Source organism: Periplaneta americana, unplaced genomic scaffold, assembly GCF_040183065.1.
Source record: "Periplaneta americana isolate PAMFEO1 unplaced genomic scaffold, P.americana_PAMFEO1_priV1 scaffold_21, whole genome shotgun sequence".
NCBI classification, from domain to species: Eukaryota; Metazoa; Arthropoda; class Insecta; order Blattodea; family Blattidae; genus Periplaneta; species Periplaneta americana.
In genome coordinates this window covers 4,002,501-4,016,776 of record NW_027185502.1, presented here as the reverse complement: position 1 = coordinate 4,016,776, position 14,276 = coordinate 4,002,501, and the positions used below count along the sequence as shown (strand labels likewise).

The 14,276-nt window shown below is 36.1% G+C and overlaps 1 protein-coding gene across 3 annotated transcripts in view; it reads right to left on the bottom strand.

Moving 5' to 3' along the window:
• Positions 1-14,276, bottom strand: part of LOC138693803 (uncharacterized) — a 109,019-nt gene that overhangs the window by 46,005 nt on the left and 48,738 nt on the right. For 2 of the 3 annotated variants that reach the window (XM_069817601.1, XM_069817602.1), the window contains exons 3-5: positions 9,789-9,929; positions 5,311-5,394; positions 78-167 (exon numbers count right to left, since the gene is read on the bottom strand). In XM_069817601.1, coding sequence (XP_069673702.1) covers positions 5,384-5,394; positions 9,789-9,929 — 152 coding nt within the window. In that variant the 3' untranslated portion in view covers positions 78-167; positions 5,311-5,383. Of the gene's footprint in view, positions 1-77; positions 168-5,310; positions 5,395-9,788; positions 9,930-14,276 lie in introns of those variants that run through there. The other variant, XM_069817604.1, reaches the window with a different exon arrangement.

Genomic DNA, 14,276 nt, shown 5'->3' with positions numbered 1-14,276 from the left:
TCTTTTATTTACAGTAAAATTCGAACATGTTCGTAGCTGAAAGCGACACAACTTCAGAATGTAAACATTTACTGTACCTTCTGAAAGACCGACTCCACTCCACTGTGTCTTCAGGTTGGCTGGTATGTCTCCGTCACTGTGGTACCTCCGCACGTTGATGAGTCCATCTAAAATACAATATAATTCTGTGGTTTGATCTTCGTAATAAAATGATTGTACAAAGGCAGTATGCGGGGAAACAATAATAAATACTAAAACGAAGAAAACCCCATGGTGGAACGAGGAAGTAAAAGAGAAAGTGAAGAAAAAGAAAGAAGCATGGAAAAATTATATACAAAGTAGAAGAGAAAGAAAGGAAGATAGACAAAGATATGTAGAAGAACGAAATAACGTTAAAAGGACAGTGAAGGAAGCAAAAGCTAAAGCATGGGAAGAATTTGTGAACGAAATAGAAAAAGATGCTAAAGAAAAGAGTAACAGACGATTCTGGAAAAAAGTTAAGGCACTAAGAGGAAAATACGGTAAAAGAATAAGATTAATAAGGGAAGGAAACAAAATATATACAGATAAGAAAGAAGTATTAGAGATATGGAGGAAATATTATAAAAATAAATTCAGAGAAGGAGGAAAAGAAGAAGAAGAAGATGAAGAAGAAGAAGAACAAGAAACTCAAGAGATATTGTATGGACCATATCCCGAAATAGAAGATCAATGGAGAGAAGGCAATATAGACCAAATAGAAATAGAAATTGCAATAGATGGATTAAAAAACGGGAAAGCACCCGGAATAGATGATATAACATCAGAACTAATTAAGGGGAGAGGATGGTATTTTTTTTAACTTTTTTCCTATTTGGTGTAAAATATCAATTTTTTGTATGTAGAGAGCTCATAGCTTTAGGAACTCAACCAAATATAAATATTTTGAAAAAAATTATTTGGGGGCCCAAATTTGAAAAAAAAATATACCCAATACAGGATTGTACTAAACCGATATATCTAAACCGTTTTTAAAGATAGATTCAAACTTTTTTTGCAATATATTTGCAAAAGCATGTTGTATAAACTGTCTGTAACAGAATTTTGATATTAGTCCCTACGTTTGTAAAATAAACAATTAAAATTTAATAACAATTTTCTGATTTCCTTTCTTGCAAACAAACGGACGTATTTTTTAAATGAAATCAATTAACAAAATTCTGTTACAGAGAAACTTTTCCTAATAGTCTAAAGAATGTGTGTTATAAATTTCATGCATGTATCTTTAATAGTTCAGAAATTATATCCAAAACCGATAAAAGTGGACATGTGATTTAAAAATCCATAGCGCAGGAAGTTTAAAAATGAGTCTCAACATGCGATAAGAGCACAAATACCCACAAAATATTATGCAATGCATTCCATACATATCAAAGAGTATTTTAAAGAAAAAAACAATTTTTTTTGAAAATGTAATTTACCGGAAACAACAATAAAAGTGGGCGAGTGATTTAAAAATCCATAACGCAGGAAGTTTAAAAATGGCGACTCAACATCCGATAAGGGCACAAATACCCACAAGATGTTATGCTATGCATTCCACATATATCACAGAGTATTTTGAAGATTTTTTTTTAACTTACTCATTTTTCACCAAAAAATACCATCCTCTTCCCTTAAGTACGGAGGAAAGACAATGAACTAAATTATAACGTTGTTATGCCAGAAGGTTTGGAATGAGAATAAGATACTAAACAGAATGGAGAAAGAATATAGTAATACCTACTCACAAGGAGGACAACAGGAATGTGTGTGAAAACTACAGAACTATAAGTAGCTATGCCATCAGTCGTATACCAGAGTGCTGGAAAGAAGATTAAGAAGAACGGTGGAACAGGAAATAGAAGAAGAACAGGCAGCATTCGGAGAAAATAGACACACTTAGGACTATATATATACACATTACGAAAAATAATAGGAAAAAGAATTGAGAAAAATAAAGACACATTCCTAGCTTTCATAGACTTGAAAGCAGCATTTGATACAGTAGGTACCTATGGAAAACATATGGCAAGTACTAGAGACGAAGAAGATACCAATAAGATTGGCTAATGCCATTAAAAGCGTCTATGAAAACCCAATCGGAATAGTAAGAATAGACGGGGAACTTTCAGGAGAATTTGCAATGAAGAAAGGAGTAAAGCAGGGAGATAGTCAAAGACCACTACTCTTCTTGATATTCGTGGACGAAATACATAAGATCTGTAAAAGAAGAACAAAAATAGGAAGCTGGAATTTGAGACTGGTATACATACAAGCGCTATTATACGCGGATGACATACTTCTCATAGCCGACACCAGGGATAGATTACAGCACGCACTAGGAGAATGGTATGAAGAATTGGAGAGAAAGGGGATGAAGATAAATATGGATAAGAGTAAAGTGATGAAGATATCGAAAGAAGATAGTCAGAATGACCAACTGAACATCAGATATAACCATCTACATTTGCAGAAAGTTGAGAACTACCAATACATGGGAACAATAATAAGTAGCGATGGAAAAATAGATCAAGAAATACTAAACCGAATTAAGAAAGCAGTAAACGCATATTACGGAATAAATAATACAATTGTGGGAAAGGAGGAGATTAGCAAGACAAAAATGCAAGTATTTCAATCAATAATAGCTCCAATATTACAATATGGAACAGAAAGCTTACCTTTACAGGATAAACATCGAACTAGAATAACAGCAGTTGAAATGAAATATTAAAGAAGAATGATGGGAAAGACCAAGAAAAATAGGATTAGGAACGAACAAATAAGAGAAGAGGCAAAACAAGACAAACCATTAATAAATAAAATAGAAGAAAAACAACTAAAATGGCTTGGACATGCAAACAGGATGACTGAAGCAAGTAATGGAAATGAGAGTGGAGGGAAGAAGAGGTAGGGGACGGCCAAGGATAAACTGGGAAGATACAGTGGTAAGAATAGGAAGAAAGAGAGGCAAGACATTGGCAGAAATGAAGAAAATGAGCAGGGACCGGGAATCCTGGAGAGTCTGGACGGAGCGAGGCGAACCCAACGGGGCGGAAGAAGAAGAAGAAGAAGAAGAAGAAGAAGAAGAAGTATAAGAAGAAGAAAATGACTGTTAGCGAATGCAATGAACATGATAAATGAATAGTAGACACTATGTACGTGAATTGAAAGTTCAAGCACATAGTAAAGTTGCTTCTAAAGCACGTATATCCTTAAAGAAAAATTAATTTAATGAAATGAAATAAAAGTAATTTCGAATTTTATTTAAGAAATGAAATTAATTGATCCCTAATCTTTTATTTACAGATGGCTTCTAAATATAGTGTGTCAAAAATATCTGGTCTACAATTTTCTGATCATGTAGGGGTGAAGGGAAATTTGTAACCGCGGGACAGGTTAGAACCAAATATATAACAATCTGAGAAACTTTGAAGTAGATCTACTAGTTTCCAGTAGGTGAATCTATTACCGGAACGGATATAACACTGTTTGGAAAAATATTGAGATTGCTATTCTGTATAGTTAAACTACACAAATATAGATCTACAGTACTTGAACTATGACAGGAAAACTAAAACAGAAAATGAGACCTTCGCCGTGGCGTTGTGGTCTAAGGCATCCAGCCTAGAAGTCGCGTTATGGAATGCGCGCTGGTTCGAGTCCTCATGGGGAAAGAAATTTTCTCATGAAATTTCGGCCAGTGTATGGCATCGGTGCCCATCTAGAATCGTGATGAACTTGGGGGTTACGAAAGATGGCGAAATCCAGTGGCGAAAGCGACCTATAACGGTTGGGAGGTCAGCGTGTTAACCACACGATACCTCCATTCTGATTGGATGATCGTCCACCTTTGCTTCGGCATGTGAACGTGAGGCCAGCAGCCGGCTGGTGGCCTGGACCCTTCAAGGTCTGTGGCGTGACGGATTATTATTATTATTATTATTATTATTATTATTATTATTACTACAGAAATTGAATTATTTTGAACTTAACGCGTTTTCCTCTCTGCTCTTCATATCCTATTATATATATAATATATTATATCCTACTATATCGTATCATACATAATGACATTTGATATCATAACAATGAATAGTACAGCGAGAAAAACCTGATAATTCACGTTTTACTCTTTTTACAGCACAGCAAGTTAAAAATTTCAAGATCCATTATATTTTATTATCTTATGGTGCGTGAGTGAGTTGTTGAAATGTATTAAGGAAAATAAAGTAGAGATGGCCAACTTTGCAGTTGTCAAAGTTTGTGAACTTACACTAACAATTCCTACCACTACTTCATCTCTGTTCTGAAGAGGCTAAAGACATTTGTGAGAAACTCTATACGCCAAGAGAGAATTTCACAGTCGGCAGTTTTGAAATTTAAAAATCTTTCAAGGAACCGTCAGACTTTATGATGTCGTCATAGACGAGTTTGACAAACAAAACGGGAGAATCATTCTGCAGTTTAAATGACAGATGAGTAGGTAATTAATTTTTTTAAATAGAGGGTGTTTCAGCAGGAATAGTAAATATTTAGAGGACGGTAGTATGGACTATGCTGAGTAAAAAAGTTTATATAAACAAGTGCCCAATTTTCAATGGGTATGGAAATACAACTGCTTGTATGTTGTGCATAACAAGCCTACAAGACAAGGAGGAAAGACAAATGACTTAACAATTACATTTATTGTTTATTTACATGGTATCAATATAATTCAACAGTTGAATGCACTCTTCCGCTCTGTCCTTCTCAGGTCGTCTTGTTGTTCCTTTTGAGAGCAATACTATTCATAATGTGAGCGACCAATAATTTGATCCTTGTGTTTGCTAGGGTTTTGTATACTTCGCTTCAAAAGACAAAATCGACAGGATTAAGGTCTGGGGACTTTGGAGGCCAATGCACGTGATTACCGGGGCTGATTCATCTTTCTGGGAATATGATATTAAATGAGTTACCTGGAGGCTAAAATGTACAGGCGCTGTACGAACATGCCCATCTTCGTGGCCAAAGGAAATACAAATGCTGCCCTCAGACGATCTTACAAGAGCGACACGTACTATTCCTTTGTGCGTAGTCATTTGCTTCATATCATTTCTAAGGTCTTTTATATGTAACATACTAGGAGCTGTATTTCAACATACATTGAAAATTGGACACATGTTTATATGAACTCTTTACACACTATAGTACATACTACCGCTCTCCAAAATATTTACTATTCCTCTTGAAACAGCCTGTATTCATTGTATTTAGTTACTGCTTCCCTACTTTGAAATATTACTGTACCTTCAGAAGAAGTCGAATCGTTGAAATGTGCGGATTTGTAGATCACCTGGACTGCATCTGCCTCCTCTTCTGTTCAGGGTCCAGCTAAAAAGCAATATTGAGTTTCTGGCTGATATGTACATATATTACCAGGCAGTACATCTCACTTGACGATGTGTGTCAGAGGAACAACAATTATTGTTTGTATGCATCTGAAGTCTGACTAGTGTAATATGTAGCTAGTCGGCGATGTATGCTCTGGAGGGGGAAAGGAACTGGCCACCCTAACCCATAATCTCCTGACCTAGTTACCTCATAAGTGTGCGTTCTTGGTATCACTTGTGAGGTTCAGACTTGTCTTCGGACAGTTGGCTAAACAACAACAACAATGCTGAGTGAAAATCGTCGTTATCACACTGATTGCTAGCTAATGAACAGAATAAATAGTACGTATTAGATAGAGTAAGGGAGGGGATTGTCGGATAGGTCTGGTAATGTCGGATAATCTCGGATAACATATTTCTTTTCCATCGAATGGTGCAATCTGATGTGAAAATAATGCATTACGTTCTCTACAAGTAGACGAACATCTGCATGAATAGCCATTACTGTTGAGTGCTTCACTGTGTGTGAATAGCGTGTTTTCAAAGTTTCTGCAAAAAAAAAAAAAAAAAAAAAAAAAAAACTTTTTGAGGGTAAGTAATGTAATTTATTCGTTACAAGTTATTCTTATATTTACACAACATGGTATGCACTGTTTGATATACCATAGATAAGGCTTCTTAATTCTCTAATTGCAGAAATGCTATCGACAACATGTTTCATGCAGCTGGCTTGTTTTACTGTTTGTGAAGAGTCGGCCAATGTCGGATACTAGCCGAGGGCAATGTCGGATACTAGCCGAGGGCAATGTCGGATACTAGCCGAGGGCATTGTCGGCTATATTTCAATGCTGCTCGCTACATAAAAGCTGCCTTAAACCCATTTATATGTTTTCTATAACAAACCACTACATTTTTACTCCTGGGTATTTTTAATTAATGTAAGTAATTAATTTTCTAATTAATCGAATATTATGAAGTAACAAATTGTTTCTTCTTCTGATATTTTTAGATACCTAAAGTAAAAGAAAAAAGAGATTCAGTCTAAAAAAAATGGAAGTCTGAAGATATGGTAAATGCCATTGTCGCAGTACGGGAGAAAAGAATGGGCTATCTTGCTGCTTCCAAAAGATTCAATGTATCTCGATCAACATTATTTGATTATGTACGGTCCAACTCTGAGCCCACCAAAGCTGTTAAATCGAAACTTGGACGAAAACCAATTCTCCCAGCTTCACTTGCTAGTTGACTATGTGTTAATGATGGAGAGAAAATATTTAGGATGAACCAGAAATGATGTTAAAAGGCTTGCATATCAGTTGGCTAAACAGAACACTATTGTAATAGTTTCTGATATGCAATATATTATTTTAAATGCATTATCATACCTCTTACATAATAATGTCTAATGTATCCGACATTAGCTTCCCATTCTGTCAGTGATGATATTATTTCTGTTTTGTCTTTGCAAGTTATACAGCAAATACATATTATGTAAATTACATAATACTTATGTACAATCTGCAGGAACCCCAAGAGGTTATTATAATACTAAGTAATTCCAGTTCTAACTTTTTTCAATTACCTTTATTTTGAAACATCAAAATGGTATCCGACAATACCCTCCCTTACTCTAAGAATGATAATATGTACGTCATCAAACTATCAACAATAAGTAAATCATTTTTAGGGAGCCGTGATTATGTACAATATAAGAAAAAAGTAATGGGCCTTTGAATATTCAAAGTTCCAGATACAAGCAACTGCGCATGCTCAGAGATATGGAGCATTCGTTCTATTTCGAATGCTGTCGTAAACCGTTCTGAAATGCACTTGAGAAAATACGAAGAAAATGGATTTGTATATTGATATGAACGACCCAGTTTAGAAGGAAACGACTGAAAATTGAAAGTTTTGAGAAAACTGCATTTTAAAGCAATATGTCGTGTGAGTAACCAATTACTCCAGAATTCTGTTAATGATGTTTCAAATAGTTACATCATAAGTTTCAAATAATTAAAATGCGTTAATTGGATTTTTCACAGCAACATGAAGCTTTAAAATTCTCGTTTCTCATAACTTTAAATGTTGAGTTGTTTCCCTCTTGAACTGGCCGTCTATACGTGGTACAGTCATTAAGTTCTAAGACTTGACGCCTGGAGGGTAGGCTCCCACAAGAATCTGGATGTATCACAAGATGCCGCATAACACGGCGTACATTTAAATAGAACCACATCCTCCCTCAAAATAGTCTCCGTTGGCCGTTATGCACGTTTGCCAACGTTGGTATAGCTGCTGGAAGCACCGCTGAAAGATGTTGGCAGGAAGATCCCGTATGGCTGCTCCTGTGGCAGTCATGACCTCTTCGGAAGAATGAAATCTACGCCCACGTAGGGTTGCTTTCATGCGAGGAAAGAGAAAAAAATCGCATGGTGCGAGATCAGGTGAGTACGGAGGGTGTGGAAGAACTGTCACCTGTTGTCTTGCAAGTTTCTCTTGGACAAGGACAGAGCGATGTTCAGGGGGGGTTCATGTAGCAACAGCCAATTCTTTGTACGCCATAGCTCAGGTCGCTTACGGCGAATTGAATTCCATGTGAACAATTCCATTTGAATCAAGCATCACCTTGCCTTTTGACCTGTCTTGTCGCGGTGATAACAGCGTTTTCCAGGTGGCGGATTGTCATTTCAGTTGCGGATTGTAAAGGAAACACCAAGTTTCGTCTCCAGTTATTATCCGGTTGAGAAACGTCGGATTATCGTCAGCACTACTGATGAGGTCACCACAAATCGTCATGCGATCATCACGTTGGTCTTGCGACAGGATTCGTGGCACACTGTGCTGGGTAACACGAGACATGTTCAGGTCATCAGACAGAATTTTGTAGCAAGTACCATGGCTGACCCCTACTGTTGCTGCGATATCGTCTACCGATTGGGAGCGGTTAGCATGCACCAACGTTGCAACTTCTTGGATCTTGCGTTCAGTTCGAATTGTTTGTGGCCGACCAGTACGCACATCATCTTCCAAACTGTCTCTTCCTTGCAAGAAATGTCGGTGCCACCTAAACACAACACTGCGACTCACTGCGTCCTCACTGTAAACTTGCTGCATCATTTTAAACGTTTCGGCAGCAGTTTTGCCTAATTTCTGGCAGAACTTGATGTTTGCCCGTTGCTCAAACTGTGACATCTCGGGTTCCGACGTGCGCATTCAAATCACCGTCACAACAAAGACCGTAGTTCTGCTTACAGTGCATGCACTCAACTATCTCTTGTTGGGCCGAGAGACTAACTGACAAGGTATCATACCATGGTGCCACATGTGCGCTATAGTGCACCACAACGTCACTATGCGCTCAGTATTAGAACTTAATGACTGTACCACTTATAGTGTACTACATTCAGACCTCGGTGAGGGTACTGACAGGCGCAGAAGTGAAGTCCTCCGTCTCGTCTCAGATGGCTCAGACATGTGCAAATCATGCAGGCAAGAGCGGATTCGAGCCTGGATGCAGTGATTTTTATTTCTTGAATAACTCTAAAATGGATTTTTTTTTCACAGAGTCATGTGACCGATGTTTCAGTTTATTCAACAGAAAGTGGAATAATTATTGCTCAAATCCTATCAGTTATTATTAGGCTTGACCTGCCTCAAAAAAAAAATATATATATATATATATATATATATATAAACGAACCATTACTTGGGATATAGTTTGTCTTCTTCAAACAAACTAAAAACAAAAAAAAAAAAACAGTTATAGAAATTGTACTCTTAACATAATTTTAGTGTTATTCCGGTCGTGAACCAATCTGACCCGCGCAGATCAGTTTGCGGCTTCTCGTTCTTGCTAATAATGTCTCCACTTTCCGTCTCTCGGGTTTCTTGCCGCTCTCCTGAAACTATTTCCTAGAACGTTCACTGCTGGGACCAGAAGTCGATTTTCAGGACAAGACACTGGTGATTCCCCAGGTATGATTGCATGTAACACATTTTCCGACAAAATTACGGTGCAATTCAACCTCTAACAATTCTTAGCTAACATTCCCTAACACTTTGATTACTTTCAGTCTATTTTTTAAAACACTCTGTATAATTTGTCAATACTGTTGTTGTTTAGTCAACTGCCAGAAAAGACAGGTCTGAACTCACAAGTGACACCATCAAGGTACCATTCATGAGGCAACTAAGCCAGGAGATAATGGTTTAGTCTTGCCAGTTCCTTCCCCTCTTTGTCTTTATTATTCCTTACAATTGCATAATGTCGTCATTACCTCGTTTACTCGTATGTGACAAAGAACTCTGCAAATTTTGTGATAAAAATATTAAAATTTTGCCCTGAACGTGCTATTATTAGCCGTAAGTGAATGTTTATGGTGGATATAGTTGACTTACCGTCAACAGAAGGCAGCTCTTCTAAATGAGGAATATCTACGTCGTCTTCGTAGTCATTATTTATGAAGGTGTGCCAATATTTGGTGTTTTCAGTCTCAACAGCCGTCCTGATGTTAATTAGGCTGTTGGTCTGGACCGAACCTGTTGAACAGTGCAAACTCAATATAACATTGAACAACATATAACTAAATTACACACTTTTAAGTTTGCTTTCCTTTCCTCAAACATTTTATTTTGTTCGCATTACTATGTGTTATTGAACATTTTAAAATCCACACGTAGCCAGAGGCTATGTTTGTATAAATAATAAAGGTTTATTTACTTGACTTACAAGTTGAAGCATTGTGTATATTTTACAGTTATTTGTAATTAGGGCTCGGAAGTTGATGACCTAAAAATCACAGGAAAATAACTTATAACATGGCTTTAAAATTGTAAAAAATTTGACATCATAATGATTTCTAGGATCTCAGACTTGAAAGACATTCCTGTGTATTGAAAAGCTCTTCTCTCCTTCAACTGACGTCATGGGCACATACGTGAAGTGACCAAGGTCCGCAGGTGAAAAATCTTCATCAAAAACACTGAAGTCAGTGTTTTCAGCTTGCACACCTTTATCGGCTTTAGACATGACTGATATCCAATGTTATTTTCCAATACTTTTTTTTTTTATTTTCCCCCTTATTTCCTATCCAAATTTCCTACTCACTTTTACAAATGTTCTTCGAAACTTTTAATATTTTTGACAGCTGAATGAATGGTCTCATCTCCTTTCTCTAACCATGTTATTGTTGTTGCCAAAATTGAAAATTTACCATTGACATATGAATTATTTGAGGATCAGACTTGAGAAACCGCTATAGAAGCAACACTTTCTCTATCTATACTGTCTTTACTTGTAAGATACAGTATTCTAACTGCGAGCACTGCGGCTGCAATATTTGTACTGTTGCGTTAAATGGGGGCAAGCACGTCCCACACATGGTCAGGAGTTAAGATTGATGCAACCATAAGGCAAATTCCTGCATGACGCAATCTGCACTAGGTTCTGGAATGTAGGCTACGATTACACCGTAAAAAATTCCGTTCAAAATAAGGAAAGGGTAATAATGCAAAAAAAGTAGGGCATTTCCTAAAAAATTGTCAGTAAACAATAAAAGACAAAAAGTGCAAAGAAATGCAAAAAAAAATAGTCATAGACTATATTGGTTCGTGTTGAATAGAAACGAGTTTATATCGTATCTCGCTTTGTCTGTGATGTCAGAAAAATTATGATATTTCAACTTCGAACCCTACACATCACTCATCAACTCTCCACCATTCCTCCGCCTCCCTTCTGATATTCCCATCACATCCACTCATTTCTTCTCCTTGCTTCCTTCAAGTTTTCCATCTTACCTGGCAGATCTAGAGTTTCTATAGCTCTTCTTTCTTCATCGGTGATGGCTTCCACCATGATACGACCTTCCTCAGTATCCCCCTCCCGGACATCCGATTGGGGGATAGTTTACGTCCGGATTCTTTTACCAAGAAAGGACGCATCATGGCATAATTATGTTTGAAGTCTTCTTTGGGATGAATAAATGCGGAAGCTTCCCATTGCTCTCCGCACACCACTCTCTCTTTGGCATCTTAAAAGATCCCAGGGGGCCCCAGCGTGGAGGTGAGGAGAGTGGATTTGACTAATTAGGCCCTCCGGACTTCACCGAAATTCACCGCAAGGGTTAAATATCAGATCCATCAGGGTTTTTGACCCAGTCAGAGACCAGGAAATCCCAATTAGCCTTCGCCCCCCTTATACTGTCTAAAGGATTATAAAGATCATAAAGGTGATAAGACCAACAAAGATTCTTATCGAACATGACACCAAGAATATTAGACATAAAAAAAGATTTAAAATTAAACAGTAACATATGGTACCTTCAACTTTTGCATGAAGTTTCATGAAAATACATTAGGTAAGAAAAAGACGTTATAAATGTTGTTTCAATTCACTCCCTATAAAGAGGTATTTTCCCTTACACAAACATTATCAGAATTTGTACTCAGATCACACAGCTACCTTTAAGTTCTGCATCAAGTTTCATGAAAATATGTTAGATAGGAAGGAAGTTATTAATTTTTAATAAATTCACACCCTCTAAAGAGCTAGTTTCCATTGCACAAACATTATCAGATTTTGTACTCAGATCACATAGCTAACTTTAAGTTCTGCAATCAAGTTTCATGAAAATATGTTAGATAGGAAGAAAGTTATTAATTTTGCCTAAATTCACCACTATAAAGAGGTTGTTCCCCCTAAACAATTGTAATCGGTGTTCATACAGAAATAAAATACGCTACCTTAAAGTTCTACATAAAATTTCATGAAAATCTGTGAAATAGAAGAGAAGTTATTAATTATGTGCAGCTAAATTAAGAAAATTTCAAACTGTGAGATGGCGAGTTTATGTGAGGGCGGCAATGAAATTCTGGGTTCTCTAAAAGCCATTTGTAATATTATATATTATTAATATTGTTGTTATAACGGTAATAATAATAATAATAATAATAATAATAATAATAATAATAATAATAATATTAAATTTAGTAAAAAGTAGAATTTTATGAGAAACAAATATGATTTTAAGAATACATTACCGCGGTTTACCCAAATATGTAATTATTTGATAAAATATGTGTACCTGACTCTGTAATTATAACTACAACCTGTATATTTGAAGCGCAAGTTTCAGAAAGGAACTAAATCAAAATTTGCATTTTTTGTGATGAAATGATTAATATTTCCATGAAGAACTGATTTACAAAGAAACGAACTTAGTCAAGCCTTCCCCTGTGTCTCTAACATCAAGATGATGATGATGATATTATTATTATTATTATTATTATTATTATTATTATTATTATTATTTATTGAAGTGGGTGTAAATGTTGAATTGAATCTGTGTTAATGACGCACATACCATAGCCACATTGTCAAAAACTTGCATTTTCAATTTATTTTAAAAGTGCACATTTACTATAATTAATATATCTACTTTGAACTTTTATAAGATCGTTAAAAGATAAACAAAACAAAATAATCTTTGCAATATAAATCTTAATATAATTTAATAGTATTTAATAATTATCACACGTAATTATATAAAATCCAGTATTTAATTATCCTGTTCGATGGGATTAATATGTTCCCTTTTAAAGGATACAAATCTTTTAGGGCGGAAAGCTATAGTCTCATTTCTGCTTTTGCATTTAGCCTGTTTCGGTAATTTGTTTTCATGAATAAATATGCAGAGAATCCAGATATGAAACTGATTAATATTATTTTTTTAGATCTTTAATAGTATTAATATTATTAATAATAATGAGATATAATAATTATTAATATTTATTTTGTAATTTTACAATTATATTATAATTATTATTAATGAAGAAGTTTCATGTTTTTATTGATCCACATTTTCATGACTTTGTACACTTTTTGTAGCAGACCTATTCTTCAAATTTGAAATATTATTTAAATATAATTTACGATTCACCGAAGTCCATACTTTCACAAGCGCTGCATTATGCGATTTATTTTGTTCGTATTTATTGATAAGGATGGATGGCCATAAAACAATGTAATGTGTTACAACCACAAAACATTATTCTCCTCAGTAATTTTTAATTTCGTCGCGATTTCGGTAGTGTTTTTAAATGTGCCTGTCCAATAGAGGGTTAATTATCATCTCCCAATATAAACATTTGTTCCTAGAATCGCTATTGATGCTAAAAACGTAAATGTTTTTTTCCCCTACTTATTGTAGCAGTAACATTAGATTCAGTCAAGTGACTGCCTCCACCCTTGAGTAAGAAAGAACGATTTAATAATGTGATATGATTATGTTTACTGTCATGTTAAAAAGTTACAGAATTCCGTGTTAAAATGTTGTTGTTGTTGTTGTCTAGTGCCTTGCATTTGGCAATGAAGCCATTAGCAGTCGTGCTTTCCAATGCTTTTGAACTGCAATTTCTTCTGATCTTAATGCTTCACAGGTCTTCAGGTGGTCTTCATTCATTTCTGCTGGATCTGTGGCTTTCATGTAACTGTTCCCTTAACGGGCACCAGTTTTTACAATGTGGCAGTTACATCACCCGACGTAAACCCCCATTATGCAAGGGGGACCGCTCCTGTCGTTCGTCAACGGGTCCTTCGGACCTAGCCGGGAGGACTAAATAGATGTTATTTAGCTCCACCGACCTTTCCCTCATGTGCCGCTGAGGGACGCTGTTGTGCTGTGATAGGCCAGCACATATGTAAATGGCATTTCCTCCATTTTAGATGAAACAGTTATACCGCTGTGACTCGGTCCCCAGATCCTCATCTGTTAAAAGCAGGGTGTATCACGGGCAGGTTGAGGTTGGGAATTGGGTAGGAGAGGCTGTAGGAGGCGCATCACTGCTCCTTACAAAATGTTAAACATATTAATGTTCTTCATTTCTGTC